The sequence below is a fragment of the Trachypithecus francoisi genome, unplaced genomic scaffold, assembly GCF_009764315.1.
Source record: "Trachypithecus francoisi isolate TF-2019V2 unplaced genomic scaffold, Tfra_2.0 Lachesis_group7, whole genome shotgun sequence".
In the NCBI taxonomy this organism is placed as follows: domain Eukaryota; kingdom Metazoa; phylum Chordata; class Mammalia; order Primates; family Cercopithecidae; genus Trachypithecus; species Trachypithecus francoisi.
Genome location: NW_022681472.1, coordinates 74,362,390 through 74,386,962, shown reverse-complemented (window position 1 = coordinate 74,386,962; position 24,573 = coordinate 74,362,390). Strand labels below are relative to the sequence as shown.

The 24,573-nt window shown below is 38.8% G+C and overlaps 1 protein-coding gene and 1 non-coding gene across 11 annotated transcripts in view; one reads left to right on the top strand and one right to left on the bottom strand.

The window, feature by feature from the left end:
- Window positions 1-24,573, top strand: part of ENPP2 (ectonucleotide pyrophosphatase/phosphodiesterase 2) — a 131,474-nt gene that overhangs the window by 39,187 nt on the left and 67,714 nt on the right. For 6 of the 10 annotated variants that reach the window (XM_033202467.1, XM_033202466.1, XM_033202469.1 and 3 more), the window contains exons 2-3: window positions 10,799-10,901; window positions 21,150-21,305. In XM_033202467.1, the coding sequence (XP_033058358.1) occupies window positions 10,799-10,901; window positions 21,150-21,305 (259 nt within the window). Of the gene's footprint in view, window positions 1-10,444; window positions 10,582-10,798; window positions 10,902-21,149; window positions 21,306-24,573 lie in introns of those variants that run through there. The other 4 variants (XM_033202475.1, XM_033202474.1, XM_033202473.1 and 1 more) reach the window with 1 other exon arrangement.
- LOC117079693 lies at window positions 17,064-17,141 on the bottom strand. The gene has a single exon (XR_004435548.1). It is a non-coding gene; the product is annotated as a small nucleolar RNA SNORD55/SNORD39 (small nucleolar RNA).

The window sequence follows — 24,573 nt, the reverse complement described above, 5'->3', positions numbered from 1 at the left end:
CATTGAATCTATAAATAACCTTGGGCAATATGACCATTTTCACGATATTGATTCTTCCTATCCATGAGCATGGTATGTTCTTCCATTTGTTTGTGTCCTCTTTTATCTCACTGAGCAGTGGTTTGTAGTTCTCCTTGAAGAGGTCCTTTACATCCCTTGTAAGTTGGATTCCTAGGTATTTTATTCTCTTTGAAGCAATTGTGAATGGAAGTTCATTCATGATTGGCTCTCTGTTGTCTGTTACTGGTGTATAAGAATGCTTGTGATTTTTGCACATTGATTTTGTATCCTGAGACTTTGCTGAAGTTGCTTATCAGCTTAAGGAGATTTTGGGTTGAGACAATGGGGTTTTCAAAATATACAATCATGTGATCTGCAAACAGGGACAATTTGACTTCTTCTTTTCCTAACTGGATACCCTTGATTTCTTTCTCTTGCCTGATTGCCCTAGCCAGAACTTCCAAGACTATGTTGAATAGGAGTGGTGAGAGAGGGCATCCCTGTCTTGTGCCAGTTTTCAAGGGGAATTTTTCCAGTTTTTGCCCATTTAGTATGATATTAGCTGTGGGTTTGTCATAAATAGCTCTTATTATTTTGAGGTACGTTCCATCAATACCGAATTTATTGAGCGTTTTTAGCATGAAGGGCTGTTGAATTTTGTCAAAAGGCTTTTCTGCATCTATTGAGATAATCATGTGGTTCTTGTCTTTGGTTCTGTTTATATGCTGCATTACGTTTATTGATTTGCGAATGTTGAACCAGCCTTGCATCCCAGGGATGAAGCCCACTTGATCATGGTGGATAAGCTTTTTGATGTGCTGCTGAATCCGGTTTGCCAGTATTTTATTGAGGATTTTTGCATCGATGTTCATCAGGGATATTGGTCTAAAATTCTCTGTTTTTGTTGTGTCTCTGCCAGGCTTTGGTATCAGGATGATGTTGGCCTCATAAAATGAGTTAGGGAGGATTCCCTCTTTTTCTATTGATTGGAATAGTTTCAGAAGGAATGGTACCAGCTCCTCTTTGTACCTCTGGTAGAATTCAGCTGTGAATCCATCTGGTCCTGTACTTTTTTTGGTTGCTGGGTATTAATTATTGCCTCAATTTCAGAGCCTGCTATTGGTCTATTCAAGGATTCAACTTCTTCCTGGTTTAGTCTTGGAAGAGTGTAAGTGTCCAGGAAATTATCCATTTCTTCTAGATTTTCTAGTTGATTTGCATAGAGGTGTTTATAGTATTCTCTGATGGTAGTTTGTATTTCTGTGGGGTTGGTGGTGATATCCCCTTTATCATTTTTTATTGCGTCTATTTGATTCCTCTCTCTTTTCTTCTTTATTAGTCTTGCTAGCGGTCTGTCAATTTTGTTGATCTTTTCAAAAAACCAACTCCTGGATTCATTGATTTTTTGGAGGGTTTTTTGTGTCTCAATCTCCTTCAGTTCTGCTCTGATCTTAGTTATTTCTTGCCTTTTGCTAGGTTTTGAATGTGTTTGCTCTTGCTTCTCCAGTTCTTTTAATTGTGATGTTAGAGTGTCAATTTTAGATCTTTCCAGCTTTCTCTTGTGGGCATTTAGTGCTATACATTTCCCTCTACACACTGCTTTAAATGTGTCCCAGAAATTCTGGTATGTTGTATCATTGTTCTCATTGGTTTCAAAGAACATCTTTATTTCTGCCTTCATTTTGTTATGTACCCAGTAGTCATTCAGGAGCAGGTTGTTCAGTTTCCATGTAGTTGAGCGGTTTTGATCGAGTTTCTTAGTCCTGAGTTCTAGTTTGATTGCACTGTGGTCTGAGAGACAGTTTGTTATAATTTCTGTTCTTGTACATTGCTAAGGAGTGCTTTACTTCCAATGATGTGGTCAATTTTGGAATAAGTGCGATGTGGTGCTGAGAAGAATGTATATTCTGTTGATTTGGGGTGGAGAGTTCTATAGATGTCTATTAGGTCCGCTTGGTGCAGAGATGAGTTCAATTCCTGGATATCCTTGTTAACTTTCTGTCTTGTTGATCTGTCTAATGTTGACAGTGGAGTGTTGAAGTCTCCCATTATTATTGTACGGGAGTCTAAGTCTCTTTGTAAATCTCTAAGGACTTGCTTTATGAATTTGGTTCTCCTGTATTGGGTGCATATATATTAGGATAGTTAGCTCTTCCTGTTGAATTGATCCCTTTACCATTATGTAATGGCCTTCTTTGTCTCTTTTGATCTTTGATGGTTTAAAGTCTGTTTTATCAGAGACTAGGATTGCAACCCCTGCTTTTTTTTTGTTCTCCATTTGCTTGGTAGATCTTCCTCCATCCCTTTATTTTGAGCCTATGTATGTCTCTGCATGTGAGATGGGTCTCCTGAATACAGCAGACTGATGGGTCTTGACTCTTGATCCAGTTTGCCAGTCTGTGTCTTTTAATTGGAGCATTTAGTCCATTAACATTTAAGGTTAATATTGTTATGTGTGAACTTGATCCTGTCATTATGATATTAACTGGTTATTTTGCTCATTAGCTGATGCAGTTTCTTCCTAGCCTCGATGGTCTTTACATTTTGGCATGTTTTTGCAATGGCTGGTACCGCTTGTTCCTTTCCATGTTTAGTGCTTCCTTCAGGGTCTCTTGTAAGGCAGGCCTGGTGGTGACAAAATCTCTAAGCATTTGCTTGTCTGTAAAGGATTTTATTTCTCCTTCACTGATGAAACTTAGATTGGCTGGATATGAAATTCTGGTTTGAAAATTCTTTTCTTTAAGAACGTTGAATATTGGCCCCCACTCTCTTCTGGCTTGTAGAGTTTCTGCCGAGAGGTCTGCTGTTAGTCTGATGGGCTTCCCTTTGTGGGTAACCCAACCATTCTCTCTGGGTGCCCTTAAGATTTTTTCCTTCATTTCAACTTTGGTGAATCTGGCAATTTTGTGTCTTGGAGTTGCTCTTCTCGTGGAGTATCTTTGTGGCGTTCTCTGTATTTCCTGAATTTGAATGTTGGCCTGTCCTACTAGGTTGGGGAAGTTCTCCTGGATGATATCCTGAAGAGTGTTTTCCAACTTGGTTCCATTTTCCCCCTCACTTTCAGGCACCCCAATCAGACATAGATTTGGTTTTTTTTTTTTTTTTTTTTGAGACGGAGTCTCGCTCTGTCGCCCGGACTGGAGTGCAGTGGCCGGATCTCAGCTCACTGCAAGCTCCGCCTCCCGGGTTCCCACCATTCTCCTGCCTCAGCCTCCCGAGTAGCTGGGACTACAGGCGCCGCCACCTTGCCCGGCTAGTTTTTTGTATTTTATTTTTAGTAGAGACGGGGTTTCACAGTGTTAGCCAGGATTGTCTCGATCTCCTGACCTTGTGATCCGCCCGTCTCAGCCTCCCAACATAATCCCATACTTCTTGCAGACTTTGTTCATTTCTTTTTCTTCTTTTTTCTTTTAGTTTCTCTTCTCGCTTCATTTCATTCATTTGATCCTCAATCGCTGATACTCTTTCTCCCAGTTGAGTGAGTCGGTTACTGAAACTTGTGGATTTGTCACGTATTTCTTGTGTCATGGTTTTCATCTCTGTCATTTCATTTATGACCTTCTCTGCATGAATTATTCTAGCTATCAACCCTTCCACTCTTTTTTCAAGATTTTTAGTTTCTTTGCGCTGGGTACGTAATTCCTCCTTTAGCTCTGAGAAGTTTGATGGACTGAAGCCTTCTTCTCTCGTCTCGTCAAAGTCATTCTCTGACCAGCTTTGATCCATTGCTGGCGATGAGCTGCGCTCCTTTGCAGGGGGAGATGCGCTCTTATTTTTTGAATTTCCAGCTTTTCTGCCCTGCTTCTTCCCCATCTTTGTGGTTTTATCTGCCTCTGGTCTTTGATGATGGTGACGTACTGATGGGGTTTTGGTATAGGTGTTCTTCCTGTTTGATAGTTTTCCTTCTAATAGTCAGGACCCTCAGCTGTAGGTCTGTTGGAGATTGCTTGAGGTCCACTCCAGACCCTGTTTGCCTGGGTATCAGCAGCAGAGGTTGCAGAAGATAGAATATTGCTGAACAGCAAGTGTACCTGTCTGATTCTTACTTTGGAAACTTCCTCTCAGGGGTGTACTCCACCCTGTGAGGTGTGGGGTGTCAGACTGCCCCTAGTGGGAGATGTCTCCCAGTTAGGCTACTCAGGGGTCAGGGACCCACTTCAGCAGGCAGTCTGTCCATTCTCAGATCTCAACCTCTGTGTTGGGAGATCCACTGCTCTCTTCAAAGCTGTCAGACAGAGTTGTTCGTGTCTGCACAGGCCTCTGCTGCTTCCCCTGTTGTTTTTTAGCTGTGCCCTGTCCCCAGAGGTGGATTCTACAGAGACAGGCAGGTTTCCTTGAGCTGCTGTGAGCTCCACCCAGTTCAAGCTTCCCAGCGGCTTTGTTTACCTACTTAAGCCTCAGCAATGGCAGGCGCCCCTCCCCCAGCCTTGCTGCTGCCTTGCGGTTAGATCGCAGACTGCTGTGCTAGCAATGAGGGAGGCTCCGTGGCCATGGGACCCTCCCGGCCAGGTGTGGGATATATTCTCCTGGTGTGCCAGTTTGCTTAAAGTGCGGTATTGGGGTGGGAATTACCCGATTTTCCAGGTGTTGTGTGTCTCAGTTCGCCTGGCTAGGAAAAGGGATTCCCTTCCCCCTTGTGCTTCCCAGGTGAAGCAATGCCTCTCCCTGCTTCAGCTCTCGCTGGTCGGGCTGCAGCAGCTGACCAGCACCGATTGTCCGGCACTCCCCAGTGAGATGACCCCAGTATCTCAGTTGAAAATGCAGAAATCACCGGTCTTCTGTGTCGCTCGCGCCGGGAGTTGGAGACTGGAGCTGTTCCTATTCGGCCATCTTCCTCCATATCTTTCTTATGATCTAATTGAAAAGAAGTGACTTCACTGGGTATATATATGGTTATCATAATCATTAAGTATCTATTAATTCCAGAGTCACACTTAATACCTTCCTGCCCCTCAACTCCCATATCCAGTTCATTAACAAGTCTTTTTTCCTAACTCCCCCACTTGTCTTCCTTTCCACGCTGCCACAGCCTCCTTGGTGCAAGCTGTCCTGATCTTTTGTCTGGCTTACTGCCAAAGTTTCCAAACTGATCTACTATATCCATTCTTGACTCCCTCTGATTCATATCTACACCGTACAGAGATTAATGCTTCAAAATCTGATTAAGCCTTCCCCTGCTTAAGCCTTTTAAGGGCTTTTTGTTGCCTTTGGGATAAACACAATATCACCTAACATGACCTCAGAGGCCCCACATGACTGGCCTCTGTTAACCTCTCCAGTCTCACTTCTCTCTATACTAACTTTTGCTCTCCCTGTGCTAGTCAGACTGGCTGCCTTTTTGTCTTGTGGATGTGCCATGCCTCCATCTTACACAGAATCTTTGTCCGTTCTCTCTCCTCTGTCTGGAATTCTTTGCTCCTCTCTTAATCTGGTTCCTCAGTCCCACATACCCTTCCAATCACAGCTCAATGAACACTTACTCCACAAATTCTTCTCTGACTCCCTTGACTAGGTAATCTGAATGATATTTGCCCAAATAGTGATTTACCTCTATATTTCTTCATTTTCCAGAGTTGTAACTTAACATTTATTTCTGTGCCTACTTGATTAATGTGGAGAGTAGAAGCTATGTGTGTGCCAGCTCCCTACATACTACGAGTGGTTCCCAGAAGAGTGCTTGGTACATTGTAGAAGCTAATGAATATTTGTGCAATATTCATACAGGGCAGAGATTGTTCTGGTGTCGGGGCTCATACTTAGATTCCGTAGGGAGTAAATGTAATGCATAAAATTTATGCCATAAGTTAAAATCATTGAAAGATGCAACAGTGTTGATGTCAGCTTTTGATTGTATAACAATTAATAGCACAGGTTAGTTTGCATTTGGACAGCTATATGATGTTCTTCTACTGGAGAATCCTGTGGGACCACAGATTACCCATAAAACTTTGCTTCTGTGGTTTAGAATTGTAATTGTAAGACTTATACATATATGCAGCCCTGGATTGTGGGAGCAATTGAGCCAGCTTGTCCCTCTATTAGCCATCAAAATTTCCTGCTCAGTTTAGACTAGTAAATTCTTTTGCAAAGATTGTTGTCCAGTTTTTATCTGAATTTTCTAATAGCTTTTAACCACAGCAAAACTTAAAAACAAGACAACAGACTTTTAAGATAGAAGAAGACTATATATGGTGTTTTCTTACTTTTGTAGTGTATGTGCTATAGTTACTGCTAAATGATACTACAGAAAATGACATGGTTAATAATTATCTAATATCACACATAATCTTAGGATTATTCTGGGAATGATGTTAAATTGAGTGATGCCAATTCTGCATAATGAGAAACTCTGGATGTACATACAGTTTCAATCAGTTCATGATAATTAATTACTTCAGGAAGCAAGAATGATAACCCTCTATCACTTACCTTTCAAATCTCACTGTTAACCTCAAGCCCTCTTATCTTCATCAGGGCTAGGGAACAAGGACTTATAGAATAATTTCATGAAAAGATAGATTGTGCATTTATATAAATGCAACTACTGTATTTCAATTAAGCAATACATACACTGCTGCTTTGTGTCACCAGCAAAGTAAATAAAATACTACTCTGCTTCTTACAGTTTGGAGATGAGTCCCCTGGAGGAAAAGCCATAGTTTGTCTTTAAGAGATCTAAACTTTAATATCCAATTAATAGTGAATGCTATTAATAACATATTAAAATTCCACTATGAATTAGACCAAACAATTCAACATGCAAGGTGTAAATAAATTAATTCAGAGTAATTTATTATAATGTGCTACTTCTCTAAATGCGGTACTTATCTTTTTTTTTGAGGAAACATGGATATTGTATTTATTAGACAAAGGCGTTATGTCAACCATCCTTAGCATATTAAAAAAGCTAGAAATAAAAACATGAACAACAAGTACAGCAAATGAAGAGAAGAGTTTCCCTAAGCAAAGTATGTCAGTAAACAAATAATTCAAAAAATAAACAAATAGAAATTCTGGAGCAGAAAAGTGCACTAACTTAAATAAAAAAATTTACTAGAGTGATTTAACAGTATATTTGAGCAGGCACAAGAAAGAAGTGGTGAGCTTGAAAATGGATATTCAAAAAAGTGTTCCAAAAAGTCATTTAAACCCCAAAGAAGGAAGTAATGGAGAAACTGAGAAGCAAAACTTCTAGATTTCCTAGAAGTCTCAAGTCATCATGTGGTTATAAATAGTTCAAGGCATCAAGTGGAGCATGGCCTAAAATTAAAGCTCTATATTATGTGCTGCCTGGATGTCTGAAATCAGGAGGACCTCAGATGATCTAACTGCAAGTTCCTCCTCTCAGTGGATAAAATCCTCTAGCCGTCAGTTTTTCCTATCTGGGAAACATAGTTTTTGTTTATCCCTAGGTTGACTTTTCCTGCCAGACCACAATTGTTGAAGCCAGTCAATCACATCTGCTGCAGGAACCAGGTCTTATCTCCATAAATGTGGTTCTTATCTGACTTTCATCAAAGTAACCTATTGTGTCAGTTCTTGTCTGACCTCTAAACTCCTCTTTCTTCTCTCCACCTGCCAGACCTAATGAATCAGGATCTTGATAAGCAGGGCATAAACCTCAGCATTTTAAACAAGCCTCCAGGGTGATTCTGATGCCCAATAAAGTTTGAAACCACAGAATGATTTGTGGGGACTGACTGTTGAAAGATTTGTTTCTAGTTCTAGGTTTTTTTCTGCCAGGGGGCAGTGTTCTCTGAAATATGGCTGGGTAAATAAACCGTGTTGGAAGCTAATTTTTCAGTCTTTCTTATGCACTTCTTGTTTACTGAGCCAGCCACATGTGCCCTTATTACAAAATCTTAAACATCATAGCAAGTGAACCTCTGGTAATTTAGTTTTCTTACAAAAGGTTTTGGACAAATTCCAGTCATTTTAATTGAATTTCTCAACCTACTTTATGCATTATCAGGCTTTTTTGTTTTTTTCAGCTTTAGGTAATGAGGGATAATTTTATTTTGTAGTTAATTTAATAGCCGAGGTAGGGACTTTGGTCATCTTGGTCATTCTCCTGACAGTTAATTTATAACAATAATCTTGCAGTAAAAATCTGTTTAACTGTGGCAAAATGATGTGTGTATGCACATGTGTGCTTGTGTGTATGCATATATGTATGTTAACACATTCCTTATGCATGACAAGCTGGTAAAAGACAAAGTTCTTTGGCAGAACGGTTAACAGAAATAGTGGCTGAGGGCCGGGAGCGGTGATTCATACCTGTAATCCCAGCACTTTAGGAGGCTGAGGTGGGCGGATCACCTGAGGTTAGGAGTTCGGGACCAGCCTGACCAACATGGTGAAACCCTGTCTCTACTAAAGATACAAAAATTAGCCGGGCGTGTTGTCATGCACCTGTAATCCCAGCTACTCGGGAGGCTGAGACAGGAATCACGTGAACCCAGGAGTGGAGGTTGCAGTGAGCTGAGATCCAGCCATTGCACTCCAGCCTGGGCAACAAGAGTGAAACTCCATCTCAAAACAAACAAACAAACAAACAAAAACAAAAAACAACGAAATAGTGGCTGGGGTCAACTCTTTTGGATAATGGGTAACAAGCAGATCAACTTGACTATTACAGCTTTTTCCCCTGCACAGCTAGTCTGCATATAAGAGAAAAATAAATGGGTGATATACCGCTTCTGAACTCTTAACTTTTTTCCCAAGGGAACCCTCATTGTCTTCTAGCTAGGTTTATACAATCAAATATCAGACAAAGTCAAAAGTTGTTAGACTCTGGCGAGGCAAAAGAAGAGGCTGTTTTTGTTTTTGTTTTTAGAACATTTAGAGCACTGTGGCATATAATGAAATAACAGGATTGCCTTGATATTTTTCTTTGGGGTTTATTGTTTTCCTCTATCATGGCAGGCTTGCATCTTGAAATTTAACATAAATTATAGAAAAATCTTACATGGAGTTGACATCTTTTATAAGCCTTGCTAAATACCCTACTCCAGATTTGTTCAGTATGGCATACAGACAAAAGCAAGACACTTACATATAAAAATGTATAAGCCTGTCCTCTTTGCAAGAGTGCAAAACTAAAAGGATTTTAGAAAGGCAATTAACAGTTTGGCAGTATATATGTTTTCTTCTTTTCAATTAGGTATTACTAGATTCTAAGAATCTATAATGAAACCCAGGCCTACTATACAACCCCCTATAAACAAGTTTTTGCTTTTGTGCTATCATGTTTTATTTGAGCAGAGCCACTACTCTGTTAGTAATTTGTTTCATGGTAAGTCTCGTATTTGTTTACACATGAACACATGCGCTGTGCAAGAAAGATGGTCTCTGGACCTGCTGAGGAAGAGGCCAAAAAGAAATCTTCCCTCATTTGAATCCTGAAGGCATGTAATATTTAAACAACTTTCCGATTTAGAGGCCTTGATTTTTTCTTTTGAAAGTGTGCTGGTTGCCAAACTGCTTAGTAAAGAAACTTTAGTACCCACAATAGCCTCAAAGGACACAGTATTTGGTGGCTACATTTAACCAAGAAATAACTAGGGAAACAATTCTTTACATTTCAATTATTGCTGCCATTGAGATTTCCTTCCTAAATTCAATTGCTAATAAAGCTTCCCAGGCCATCCCCTTCCCCCCACACATCCGCCTCTCAAAAACCGCCCCCCTCTCCACCGTGCCCCGCCGCTCCCCCCCCGCCCCCCAAAACAAGCTGACAGTCTTTTCGGGAAGAAGAGGCAGAGACTGAAGTTATTTTGTCCGTCTTCCCAGGGCAGAAGGACTTTATGCTGCGTGGCTGGCATTTCCAGTATTTTGATAAAAAAAGTTACTTCTCTAAACTTGAACGACAGCATGGGGAAAATAATGTTATCTTATATGCTAGTTACAATTTTGCGAAATTTCATCATGAGAAACTTTCAAGGAGGCAGAAGTAGCTGAGAATATGATACTGGGGACAGGGTCGCTCAAACTGCCAGCAAAATAAATAGATAGGAAAGACAGGAACGTTATTAGGTTTATAAATGATAAAACTTTCCTTGCTTAAAAAAATAAAGCGGTGAGGTTGACGCCATTGAATGACTGCATTGTAAACCTTAAAAGCTTAAAGCTGGTTTGGAAAGCCCATGCACTGCCCTGTTTCTTTTTATCGGATGAAATGCATTTGGTTTCTTTTTGACAAATCATGTTTTTGTGAGGAAAGGAAAATGAACATGCACTGTTATGGGCCACGGCAATGTAAGAAACCCTCCTGTTGCCAGAGGATACCACATGAAAGTGTCTGTGGGTTAGGGGAGGGACCTGTAAGGGGGCGGGGATCGGGGGGATGAGAGCTTAAGCCTCTTATGCTCAGAGCTGCGATTTGTGAACACCCTGTGATGTAATCAAGCTCTGGACAAATCAGAGGAGTCTGTCAACCTCCCAGGTGGGATTGCTTACAGTTAATAGACTAAACCCGGAGCCCCAAACCAGTGCACTCCGTGAAGGCAAAGAGAACACGCTGCAAAGGGCTTTCCAAGAATCCTCGACATGGCAAGGAGGAGCTCGTTCCAGTCGTGTCAGGTGGGAGAACGGAGGAATGACAGGGGACATGCTTGATCTTCAGAATCAGTGACTGATTGGCATTTTCCTTTTTGTTGTGCAAATTAAGATAGCACCTTATGCAATTTGGAAGTGGTAGGATTGGGTGGTGATATTGAAGCCATTTGAATCGCCTTCGTGTAATTTGATTTAGTTTTGTCCAGCTGTATTTGACAACTTGTTCTCTTTATTCTTTTAGATAATATCCCTGTTCACTTTTGCCATTGGAGTCAATATCTGCTTAGGATTCACCGCACATAGAATTAAGAGAGCAGAAGGATGGGAGGAAGGTCCTGCTACAGGTAAGTGTCAAAACGATTTGCATTTTCAATTCTTTAAAAATATTACATGCCGTGTAATCAATGTAAGCTTATTAAAATATTTATCTTTAATACAGTCTTGCAGTATAACTAAGTTAGTCCTAAATTTCTCGGAGTAAAACCACTTATGTGTATAATTCAGGTGAAAGAATGTGATTTTCATTAGAGAACATTTACCATTGTTTCATAACTGGCTATTTCCATTTTTGTACTCAAATTTGTAAATGTTAGGATACAATTAAAACTCTTGTTCACAGACGAGGCTAAAGTAGAAGTGGTGAGAACAGGTGTTGGTTTAATATTGGAGCTACCCAAGTCTGATTTGCTGTCACATAATATAGGATGCAGTATTTGCCACCAGAAAGTTCTGACATAGGAAAAAGGAATGGAAGTAAAAAAGGCAGTGAGCTATCTTTATGAAACTTCAGAAATTAAGGACTTTAAGATTAAGATTTACTTAAAATTGGAAAACCATAAAAGACAGGAGGTGCTTAAAGAGTTTTCAAGATTGATTTGTCCTCATTGTGTTTTCTTTTGGCAAAGGAAAGATAAGTTTTAATAGTGTACCTTGACTTAATAGAACCAAAGTGAAAGAGTTTCTTTTTACAATACACTACACCATAAGTAGTGTTCCCATACAGTGTTCTCATAAAGGAGCTCCTTGTGCAGGCAGAGGGGGCTTAACTGACCAGGTCTTAAGTAATGAGTTGGTTAATTTCCTGGAAATTGGAGCTCCTGATGGTTTTAGAAATAAAAAATTACATTTTAAGTAGTGGGCACTCTAGGGAGCAATATTTTCTGGACTTTTCCTGACATCCCAGCATGTTTGTCTGTCTTCCTGTGAATTTTGCGTTTCTCTGTATTTCTTGATCTGACTGTTAACCATCACGTGCCTCTGTTTAGCCAGCTTGAAATTTTATTATTAACCAAGTTAGGACACATACATTGATGGAATACTAAATCTTCCTTACATCAATTAAGTTAGTTTTGAATCATGCCAGTAGGTTGAAAGAATAATATTAGAAGTGAGTTAGTGAATTGAAGTGGGGTGTGGCTGGGGTGAAGAGTGAGAAAATAGATCATAAAACTTGCAGCCCCAGGGAGCCAAATGGACAAAATGAGTCGTCTTCTGTTGGGGAGGCAGAGGACAGTGGATCACAGAGCTAGAGAATGCTGTTTTTATTAGTAGCAAATGCTCTCTTCAAAGGCCTCTTTTTCACTCCCATTAACACTGACTGTGACTGAACAGACAGGGGAATCAGATCCTTAGCATCATCATGTGGGAAAGCTAACAACTTGAGAGCCAACTTCTGGTTCTTTTCAATGAACACTAAAGGGATTTTTTTTTTTTTTCTGTTTCCTCTTAATATGTTACTCTGGCTAAAACTGAGATTGAAAGAATTAAATGCTGTTTCCTTAATGAATGTAAAATTGAGTCACTCATTATTTTTAAAGTTGACTTCTTTTGGAAAACAGTCATTAAAATCCTAGACTGGTCCCCTGGAGTCCTGTAACTTGCTGTGTGGTGTTGGGCAAGTCACTTGTGAAGTCTGTTCCCTTAGCGGTACAATGAGGAGCAGACTTAGATGATTTCTACTTTTCTTTCTGGATTAAAAAAAAAATCCCAGGAATTATTCTGTTTCATTGCCTCTTGAATGTGTGTGCTCACTATTGGAAAACTTGAAAAGTATAGATTGGATTTATTAGTCTTTGAAAATATTTTGTGTATAGTAAATTATTTCCACATGTCTTAAGAATAGCTATATGAACTAATGAATAGATGCCACTTCTAGAAAAATAATATCGTTTATATTATAATTTGTAAACCTAAAGGGTCTTAAGTATGCACACAAATTTGCTCCTTGAATTATTTAATTAAGTCATTGGTTATTTTAGTCCTTTATGATATCATCTAAAATAATTTATTAAACTTTTAACTATGTGAAGCTTAGTCTTAGAATACAATGCAACTTAACTCTGAATTGTATGGTTTGGGTATGCCTGAACACTTTTTAATTTTTCTTTTGATGTAGCTTATCTGCTTTTTAGGAACTGTGGTTGATTTCTCCTGAATAAAAATCAAAGATGTACTTAGTAAACTAGGTAAAAGCGTACTGTAGACAGTGGAAATATCTTTATCTTTTTAAATGCTGCATATGCTTAGAAAGGATCTCTCTCAATTGATACATGTGACTGGTTATTCTGACAATTAGAAAAGCCTTCCCATCAGAAAATACTGGGTGAATTTTATAAGCCTGTAAGAATAAGACACTAGGAGGGGAGGCAGCCATGCCTATTTCCAACAACACTTTTAGGCGCCAAAGAAATTCTGGGAAGCTCAGTGCTCCAAGAGTGCAACAAATAGAAGGAACACAAAGGGTATTGATATATGGCTAGCTTCGGATTGATCAGAGTGAGATGCACCATTCAAAAGCATGCAGTTGTTTAGTAACCATAGCTTCTCAGAGTCCTCAACAATAGCTGAGAATGTTCTGCACACATGGATACCCTCGCTGCTGTACTATGGACTGGGGTGTTAGTTTCAAGGTTGTGGCAGTGCAAACAGACTGTTATAATTAACTAACACACTTGTTATCTGGATTTATTGTTAGGATAGGAAATAATGGCTGAACAGGATTTTTTATACCAGGTTGTAAAAGATTTATAGATTTATTAGGAGACATGAAATGAGAAAAGCTACTTATAATTCTGTTGGGTAAATACAATGGGCATTCAGGTGAATGAGATAGTGAGATGGCTAGAATAAATATTCAAAGAAAATATAAACCTGCGATTTAGTTTGACATCTTTGTCTCATATGTCTGATGTGGCCCACTTGATTTGCCTTTAAGACTGCAAGAGAATTTATTTGTCTACAGGTGTCTGTGTACTCATGTGTGCTTGCAGTGTGTATGTTTGTGGTGTTATGCAGGAGTCTATTTCATTGAAACTTGTGATTTAGAAACTGTCTCCAGGTGGAAATAGAATATCCTCTTTGATATGTACGTAATTTAATTATTAAAAGACAAAAGAAAATTTGTGAGCTTGTGAATAGCTGGCTAACAGAGACTTAAAAGCTCAGTTTAATTCATCATTGTTTTTAGTGGCTTGAAAGAAAAGTTGAAAAGTATGTGAATGAAATGCATAGGTTCATATGAAATGTAGACTGTCTCTAACAACTTTAAGGGTAAACCTTTTCTTTGAGAATTATAGGGAAATCAGAAAATGGTACTAGAAGTGAGAAGGTTTATATTCATTTGATAATTTTAGAAATTTTGTTCTACAATGAAAAGCTGTTTAAATGTTGTCACAGGAGAATGTAGGAAACTGTAAAGGGGACATAGATCAGCCATTTGCTTTGTGAGCAAAACTCTGTCATGAGGAATATCCTCTCATGGGGCTTTATGTGAAATTTCAGGTAGAAATTGGGGAGTTTAAGTCAATGGAATGAAATTATCTGAACTGGAAGCTAAGGAGGGTACAGATTTTTCAGTTCTTTGTTAAATGGAGCTGTAGTGTAGTGATTTTTCATTTATCTGAAAACTGTAGAGACTCCTCTACCTAGTTTACATACTCAGAAACCCCAGTCTTCCATGAAGTTCAGCCTAGACTCTGAGGTTCAAGCAGTTCTTCTGCCTCAGCCTCCCGAGTAGCTGAGATTACAGGCGCCTGTCACCACACCTGGCTAATTTTTGTATATTTAGTAGAGATGAGGTTTCACCATGTTAGCCAGGCTAGTCTCGAACTCCTGACCTCAAGTGATCCACTTGCCTCGGCCTCCCAGACTGCTAGGATTATAGGCATGAACCACTGAGCCTGATCAGGACATTGTATTTACAAATGTTTTGAAAGCACAGGTGTTTAAAAACTTCCCAGGTGGACCTATTTATTAAAAAAAAAAAAAGTGTATGAAATCTGGCCCAGCAGCTGTGAAGAGAAGAGAACAGTGATGTTGCAGTAATGAATATTTATAAAAAGTGATGTATTTAAGAAGCAAAGATACTGCCATGTAGGCCTGTGTGTAAGCTTTATTTACTAAAAGTGAGGTCAGAAGCATCAAGAAAAAATGGCAAATTCAATACAAAAAGAGTATGACCAGAAAGAATGAACCATATACTTCAGAAGAGACATAATACAGTATTAATTCTAGAGCTGGGCAGCATTTTGAATGCCATGCACACTGTCCTCTGCCTTGCCTTGTGGGTTGTGCTTCAAACAGGGCAGCAGACACAGGGGAACTTGTCCTGTTTTAACGCTCTTGAGAGAAGGAGGTGGTATAACCACAGCTGGTAACACATTTTAAGGTTTTACTCTTACTTTCGGGAAACACCTGGGCTAAGAACCAAGGAGAATGGGAGGAACAGATAGACAGCAGTATCATCAACAGGAGCAGACAAAGCTTAGAAGAACCTTCCAGCTTTAGGCTAAGCTAAATGTTTCCAGACTTAAATACTGCCTCTTCTATTGGCCATCATCCAGATTTGAGTATTTGCATCTTGTGGGGGGCGGGATTTAGAGGGAAATATGATTGGGAGCCTAAGATGAAGTAATGTTTTGGCTATAACTTTTGTCATCCGTTAGGCTCCTTCCAATAATTTAAATCATCATTATTATTATTATTATTTGTATATTATGGAACAAATGGCACTAGAATTCTTTTTTCATTGTTGTTTTTTGAGATGGAGTTTCACTCTTGTTGCCCAGGCTGGAGTGCAATGGCATGATCTCGTCTCACCGCAACCTCCGCCTCAAGCGATTCTCCTGCTTCAGCCCTAGCTGGGATTACAGGCATGCACCCCCCATGCCCGGCTAATTTTGTATTTTTAGTAGAGACAGGTTTTCTCCATGTTTGTCAGGCTGGTCTCGAACTCTCGACCGCAGGTGATCGGCCTGCCTTGGCCTCCCCAAGTGCTGAGATTATAGAAGTGAGCCACCGTGCCCGGCTGGCACAAGAATTCTACAACCCTACCTTTTTATACATATTGTAAGATGGAATATTTTAGACATTAAGTTGACTTAAGTAAAAGTAATTGTACCTGTTTCTGTCAGAATTATGAATTTGAATGAAATAAAGTACGTTTTACCTCGGTGTTTCTTTAAATCATGAAATTATGCTTTTGTGAAAAATAAGAAGTGCATTGCATTGTTGTTATACATGTCATATATGTACATATGTGTATTTTAAAATTTGAGGTCTCTATTTTTAAAAAGAACACTATATAAAACTCTGAACATTTGTTTTTCAAGATTCTGGAATTGACTTGCATCTCTGAAGTAAAATAACATCGTTTTTAATGGTGTTAATTAATTAAACATGTAATTTATAAGACAGCAATATAATTTGAATCTCATAAAGGTATTAGCAAATACCTCATAAGAAATTCCAAGTTTCATACTTATCACATATTTCTGCCTTGATACATTTGAGAGTACTTTGTTTGTTTGTTTGTTTTAGTTGTTTTCTGAGTTTTTATGGTGATTTCAGTAATGATGAAAAATTTGGGATACCACAGGTTCATTGATGTTTCAGTTTTCATCCCACCTCTCAATAAGTTATGCATCTGAAGTGCTTATATCAATGTTCTCTTGATTTAGGTCAAGTAAAGGAAGACAACAGATTTTAAAACTCAGACTTCTAATAAATCAGATAATCTTTCTCTATTTGACATGACATCAGGTACAATAAAGAGAGAAGTCCTAAAAACTTCAAATGCATGCAGGAACAAAGGACTAAGGGATGAGCAGAATGTTCAGATATATGGCTTGGGTGAGCCTAGAAATGACATTTAACATTATTCTCCTTCTGCTTCTTGCTTTTTCTTGATTTTAAACACCTTCGGCTGGGTGCAGGGAGAAGGACAGGGAACGTGGACACTCCAAGTATACTGACTTGATTTTTATCAACTACATGAATGTATTATCACCCCAAAACTGTGTACCTCTATTATTCATCCATAAAAAAATGATTAAAAAAATAATATAAAGGTGGATTGCAGAACTCCTAGGAAAACAGTTGGGACTAGAGCTTGTCATGAAAGAATATGGCTGGGATGGAATAGACCCTGGAAAGGCAGAGTGAATATTCCACTCCATTGTTCTATTTTATTTATTTGTTAATTTAATCATTTTATTTATTTATTTTTTTGTATAGTCAACTCATCAAGATTGTCTTTTCCATTGCACACAGGAGTGTCTGGCATTACTGAGGTGTCACCATACACTCACTCTATTTAAAAGAGATAGGCCTGGCGCGGTGGCTCACGCCTGTAGTCCCAGCACTTTGGGACGCTGAGGCGGGCGGATCACAAGGTCGGGAGATAGAGACCATCCTGGCTAACATGGTGAAACCCTGTCTCTACTAAAAATACAAAAAATTAGCTGTCTCTACTAAAAATACAAAAATTGCTGGGTGTGGTGTTGAGTGCCTGTAATCCCAGCTACTCAGGAGGCTGAGGAAGGAGAATCCTTTGAACCTGGGAGGCAGAGGTTACAGTGAGCTGAGATTGTGCCATTGCACTCCAGCCTGGGCAACAAGAGCAAAACTCCGTCTGAAAAAAAAAAAAAAAAAAAGGAATGAAAGACACAGGGAAGAGATGATTATGATGAAGGAAAGCAAGGCGCGTGGTTGCAGGACAATTTCAAATGCATGCAGGAACACCGCACATCAGTAAACAAATTGCCTTTAGATCTCTTTGAAGTATCTCAGCTATCAGCACAGCTAAGCTTATTTATTTAAGCAGCTCGTGGGAATGAATTCTACTGAAAATTTACTAGATAGATGTTGAAATGAGTCTATCTAAGCAGTATCCTTAAGGAATATTCTATTGTAAGTACGTTCCTTATATTTATTTTTACTGTAGGACTTTCTCTATTTTTTTTCATTTTTTTTTTTTTTTTACTTCTCAACCCCTCCTGCCTCCATGGTTTCTTATGGTTCAGCATGCACTGTTGATAGGTTGGTCAAAGACAATAGAAAAATGTGGTTTATGGACCTCTGCATTGGAAATGAATATTATTTTCTAAACTGAACTGGTATGGTTTGTATGTCTTTCAACATCCTGGGAGCAACCATGCAAAAATGTTTCACATCTCATGGTCTGGTCAATCTGTTTGCTTTAGTTGAACTGATCTGATGCCTTAAAGGCTGGGATTGGATGACTCTGACTTTAATGAGGACAAAGGACAAAGAATGTTCAGATAAATGGCTTGGGCGAACCCAGAAGTGATATTTAACATCTGTTCTCCTCCTGCTTCTTGCTTTTTCTTGATTTTAAATGTACAACATATGAATTATAAAAAATGAAAAATTCATAAGCATGTAAATAAGAAAATAAAATTATAAATCGCATGTCAATAATATTTATTAGGATATTTACATATATTATATGGTATATATTTTATACATATATACACATGCCCACACACACATATGGTATATATTTTGTATATATATACACATATCTAGACACATATCTATTATATGATACATATTTTGTACATATATACATACCCATACACATATATGGCATGTATTTCATACATATGTACATATACCCACACAGACATATATTATACAGTATATATTTTGTACATAAATATACGTACCCACACACACATATATTGTATGGTATGTATATATAATGAGAGAGAAGGAAAGAGAAGGTAAGTAAGCAAACAAAAGACCAGGCAACTACATGTGAGTTTGTAGAATGTTAGAAATTTCAAACAACAAGAAGGCAAAAATCTTCTTCCTCTGTTTCTCATTTTCCCTAAATGTAATTCTGTAAGCTGTTTCTTACAGAAGGAAAAAAGTGTATTCACACTTGCATTTTAAAAATGTGATACAAACTTGGACATTTTCTCCGTCCTTCTGCCCCACTCTGTCACTCACTCGTCTCTAGTTCTGGCTCTGTTTTTAGTTCTATCTTCATTTCTATCCTTATTGCCCTGTTTATCTCTATTTTTAAACACAAAGTCTAATATATAGCACTTTACCCTGTATTTATTCTTTAAACAACTTATTTATATCTTTTGTAGCTCTTTCCATATTAGCCTACGCAGATCTGACTCATTCTTTTTAAGGGGTGTGCAATAGCCCACTTATGGATATAGTGATTCATTCTTTCTTGATGGGAAAAACAACTTTGGTTGATTTCAGGGTCTCTACCTGTAACAAAAGGACTGCAATGAACAATGGACATTTTTTTGTACATGTAGCTTGGCAAACTTTTGCAAATATGTGTAAATGGTAAATTTCTAGTAATAGAATTTCTGGGTGAAACATTTATAAGCATTTTAAAATATCGATAGGTCTTTCTAAGTTACGTTCTACTTTACAAAAATTTTAATTCCTAGAAACATTTATGAGACTGTTTATATTTTCCATTTATCAGAAATTGTTTTGTATATTGAGATGAGACTCTAACTTAATTATTTCTAGTCCCTACTTACTGATGGGGCCCCATCCACAACATTAATCTACATATTTTCTTTTCTTTTCTTTTCTTTTTTTTTTTTTTGAGATGGAGTCTTGCTTTGTCGCCTGGGCTGGAGTGCAGTGGCCGGATCTCAGCTCACTGCAAGCTCCGCCTCCCGGGTTCACGCCATTCTCCTGCCTCAGCCTCCCGAGTAGCTGGGACTACAGGTGCCCACCACCTTGCCCGGCTAGTTTTTTTGTATTTTTTAGTAGAGACGGGGTTTCACCGGGTTAGCCGGGATGGTCTCGATGTCCTGACCTCGTGATCTGCCCGTCTTGGCCTCCCAAAGTGCTGGGATTACAGGCTTGAACCACCGCGCCCGGCCAATATACTTATTTTCTAGTATCAAACTGCTTTGATTATTTAACTTCAGAATGTACTTTGCTATCTAGTCTTTATCAAATTACTTTCCTTTCAAGAGGTTTTCTATTTTAAAATATTTTATTTTTAAATAAACATTTAATATTATTTCAAGTTTCATGAACTCTCAATATTTTTGGCTGTGATTGCATTGAGTCTTCAGGTTTGTTTGGGAAGAATTAGTATTTTTATAATATTGATTTTTTACCTTTAAGGTAGTATGTCCTTCATTTTAATTAGATCATATATATATGTGTGTGTGTGTGTGTGTGTGTGTGTGTGTGTGTGTGTGTGTGTGTGTGATCTCGGCTCACTGCACCCTCTGCCTCGCAGGTTTGGGCAATTCTCCTGCCTTAGCCTCCTGAGTAACTGGTATTACAGGCACCTGCTACCACACCGGGCTAATTTTTGTATTTTTAGTAGAGACCAGGTTTTACTGTTTTGGCCAGGCTGGTCTCGAACTCCTGGCCTCAGATGGTCCACCAACCTCAGCCTCCCAAAGTGCCGGGATTACAGGCATGAGGCACCTCGCCCCACCTTAATTAGATCTTAATTTTTTTTTTTTTTGGTAGAGTTTTCTTATGTTCTTCATGTAGGTTCTACATACATATGATTAAATTTATACCAAATAAAATACCTAGCTATTTTATCATTTAGGCAGTACTGAGAATGAAACTTCCATTTAATTTTGAAACTATATTGTGTGCATATTACAAATTTGTGGAATTTTTATCTCACTGAATTCTTTTTTCCCCGAATTTTAGTTGATTCTTTTGATTTTTACATACACTTATATCATGTGAAAATATTGATGGAAGATTTTTTTGAGAAGCCAAGATTGTAGAGCTTGTATTTGTAAAACACCAGCTGAAACTGTAAAAGTCTTCTATTTCAATCTCATATATTTGGTCTGTTCTCGGAACATTTGAGCTGAATTTTCCTTGCAAAATGTTTTGGATTTTTAAATAGGGACATGCTCTCTTGTTTCTAAGGATATAGATCAAGGTATGTTCTCTGTGGTCATTGTTAGCACCCATGGGGCACTAACCATCACAGATTTGCAGTAATAATAATTATAAATAGTAATTGAACCAATCGCCAACACTTGTTACTCTTTCTATATGTCTGACATGCGGTTAAGTGTTTTACACGGATTGATTAATTCTTATTTCAACATAGAGTTACTTTTATGAGTCCCCCACTTTACAGATGAGGAAATCGTAGAACAAGGAAGTTGGGCAGCCTGCCCAGGGTACGTGGGTAGCAAGTAATGGAACCAGTCTTCTCCTCCAGAGTCCACTGCAGCATCACACCACGCAGCTTCCCAGTGCCGCCTCTCCGTGGTGACACGACCACTCTCCAATCCGTTGTCTTTGCCTCTTGTTCTTTGCAGTGCTATCGGACTCCCCCTGGACTAACATCTCCGGATCTTGCAAGGGCAGGTGCTTTGAACTTCAAGAAGCTGGACCTCCTGATTGTCGCTGTGACAACTTGTGTAAGAGCTACACCAGTTGCTGCCATGACTTTGATGAGCTCTGTTTGAAGACAGGTATGTAACTAATGAGTCCTCTCTACCTTCAAGTAGACGGTTTAAAGACTGCCTGCTATTGTATGCATCCTGGAGTGGCCACCCTGCTTTGGTCTATCCAAATGGTGGATTTTAGTTTCGTTTGTTGAATGATCATTGGTTGTATGAAGAGCATACGCTGTGTCAATGACCATTGTTTCCACACAAGATCCAGCAGAGGGAGGTTCTTTGCAGCCGCAGTCATGATGTACTGGTTTTGGAAATGATTTTTTTTATTTTCGTTTTTGTGTCTTCACCTTCTTCCTTTCTATCTCTTGCTGTCAATTCCCACATTCACTGCTAGGGCGTGTGAGCTCAAATTGTGTATGTTCTTTTTTATTATTTATTTATTAAGAGACAGTGTCTCACTGTATTGGTCAGGTTGGTCTTGAACTCCTGGCTTCAAGCAATCTTCCCACCTTGGCCTCCCAAAGTGCTAGGATTATAGGAATGAGCCACTGTGCCCAGCCTGTGTACATTCTTTTCTTTTCTTTTCTTTTTTTCTGAGATGGAGTCTCGCTCTGTCACCCAGGCTGGAGTGCTGTGGCCGGATCTCAACTCACTGCAAGCTCCGCCTCCCAGGTTCACGCCATTCTCCCGCCTCAGCCTCCCGGGTAGCTGGGACTACAGGCGCCCGCCACCACGCCCGGCTAGTTTTTTGTAGTTTTTAGTAGAGACGGGGTTTCACCGTGTTAGCCAGGATGGTCTCGATCTCCTGACCTCATGATCCGCCCGTCTCGGCCTCCCAAAGTGCTGGGATTACAGGCTTGAGCCACCGCGCCCGGCCCTTTTTTTTTTTTTTTTTTTTTTTGAGACAGAGTCTCGCTCTGTCACCCAGGCTGGAATACAGTGGCGTGGTCTCAGCTCACTGCAAGCTCCACCTCCCAGGTTCACGTCATTCTCCTGCCTCAGCCTCCGGAGTAGCTGGGACTACAGGCGCCCACCACCATGCCCGGCTAATTTTTTGTAATTTTAGTAGAGACGGGGTTTCCCTATGTTAGCCAGGACGGTCTTGATCTCCTGACCTCGTGATCCTCCCACCTCAGCCTCCCAAAGTGCTGGGATTATAGGCGTGAGCCACTGCGCCTAGCCTGTGTATATTCTTTAAAAAAAAATTTTTTTTTTCTTGCTTAGCCAGCTTCTAGCATTTGTTTTACTTCATCTTACTGTATAGTACCTGTTAGTCTGCCTGTCATTCCCTACTGTCTGTGCAAATGGAAAATTGTTATGGAATTCTGTTTGAAGTTTCACGCTCTAGGTAGCTCTAAAATCTTCCTCCACACTTTTTGTGACTTTCTTTACATTTCTTTTGTACTGGAACAGTTATTAGGATATACAGGCTTCTGTATGAATGCACATAAGTTGAGAAAAACACCTCTGGGGACTTCTGCCATCCCACCTACTAGGTTTTCAAAGCCCAGTATTTCAGATAGGATTTTTTAGATATCTTGTAAGCTATCCACCATGCTTCTGGACAACACCATATTCAAACTATCTGAGAAAGACAACAGTCAATCCTGTTCTTGACATCACCAGAAGCAGTTTCCACAGTTTCCTTGGCCAGATATTTCTTGTTTTTGGACTTTTATGCTTAGACAATTCTTTCAAAGACCTAACTCTTACTATCATTGCTGTTAGCTTGATCTTTCAAATGTTATCATTAGAAACAGATATTACTATGTTTTGCTTAAGTGGTAACTCTTGATTTATATGAAATCCAACATAAACTTCCTTACTAGTTCTAGTTGGGTTTCCTCCTGCGATCCTGCAATAAGAACAGCTTCATTAGGCTGTTTTTTGCAGAATACATTTTCCAACCATTTAACCACTTTTTTGGAGGTTGCTTTTCTTTGGAACTTCTCCCAGTTTCTTTTAGTTGTGGGTCTGCAAACTGAATTGCTGGGACTATTGTAAGCTGAATGTATAGATGGAACAGATGTTCCAGCAGAGATTTTTGGCTCTAAAACATTATTTCAAGCCAGCAATCTGTGTTTGCTTGGCACTAAGGAATTTACTAATGTTTTATGTTTCCTCCTTACCTTGAATATCTTGTCTGTGGCATGTAAGATCAAACTTCTGGATTCCTGGTCTTAGAATTCTTTGCATAATGTAATGAATCCCTGACTCTAGCTTAGCTCTCTTTTGAATGTAGTTCATGCCTTTGTTCCTCAATTTATTAAGGATGGGATATAATAATATCTTATAGTCCATTTCCCTGTGTACAAAGATAACATATCCTGAATGTGAAGGAATCAAATATCAAATAATAATAAAAGGATGAAGAGAAAAACAAAAGTCTCTGAGATTCTCCTTTGCTGAGGGAGCACTGTCTAGAAACAACCACAGTGTTTCAGTGAAACTTTGATAACTCTGTGTGTGGGTTTTCAGTATGTATCTATGTGTGTATGTATATTTTTCCAACTGTATGTATATATATGCATGTGTGGGAAAGTATCTGCATTAATAAATCTTTATACACATCATCATTTTGAATGGCTACATAGTATTCCATTGAACTGTTGCAACCTAATTCATTGAGTAATTAAATGAATATTTCCCCGAGTTTTGCTATTGTGAATGGTGTATCAATGAATATAATTTATGCGTATTCATACTTTTGCCTATTTTCCTTAAGATAAATTTTTGGAAGTGGGATTTTGGGGTCAAAGTATATATGCATTTTTTAAATTTAAATACACATTACAGAATTATACTTCTGAAAGTTTATGTTTCTACCAAACGACACAAGGACCTTTCATCACTTCCTTTTCAGCACTGAATACTCTTATTTTAAAAAATATTTTTAAAATAATCTGGTAGGTGACCTCCTCCTTATTTTCCAATAAGGTTAAGTATTTTTTATGTTTAATACCATGTTTGAAAATTACACGGATGACTGACTTGTCCTTTGTGTATAGTTCACTTTAAACGCTGGAATTATTTTTTATTTCATTCGTACATAATAGTTCCTCAATAAACATAGCTTATTAATAATGATATTCTTTTGTAAGTGATGTACACGTGATTTTCTTATGGAATTAGGATTGGAATAAAAGTTTATTGGTGGATAGAATCACCTTGAATTGAAAAAAACCCAATATCTCTAGTCAAAGCAACCTTAGAAAATTGCTCATCATTTGGGAAGAGCAGGTCATGGGAAAAGCAATTCTAAGCACTTAATCTGCTCGAGAAGAGAAGGGAATGGAAACGGGATATTGAAAAATCAGAATGGCTGAGCATGGTGGCTCAC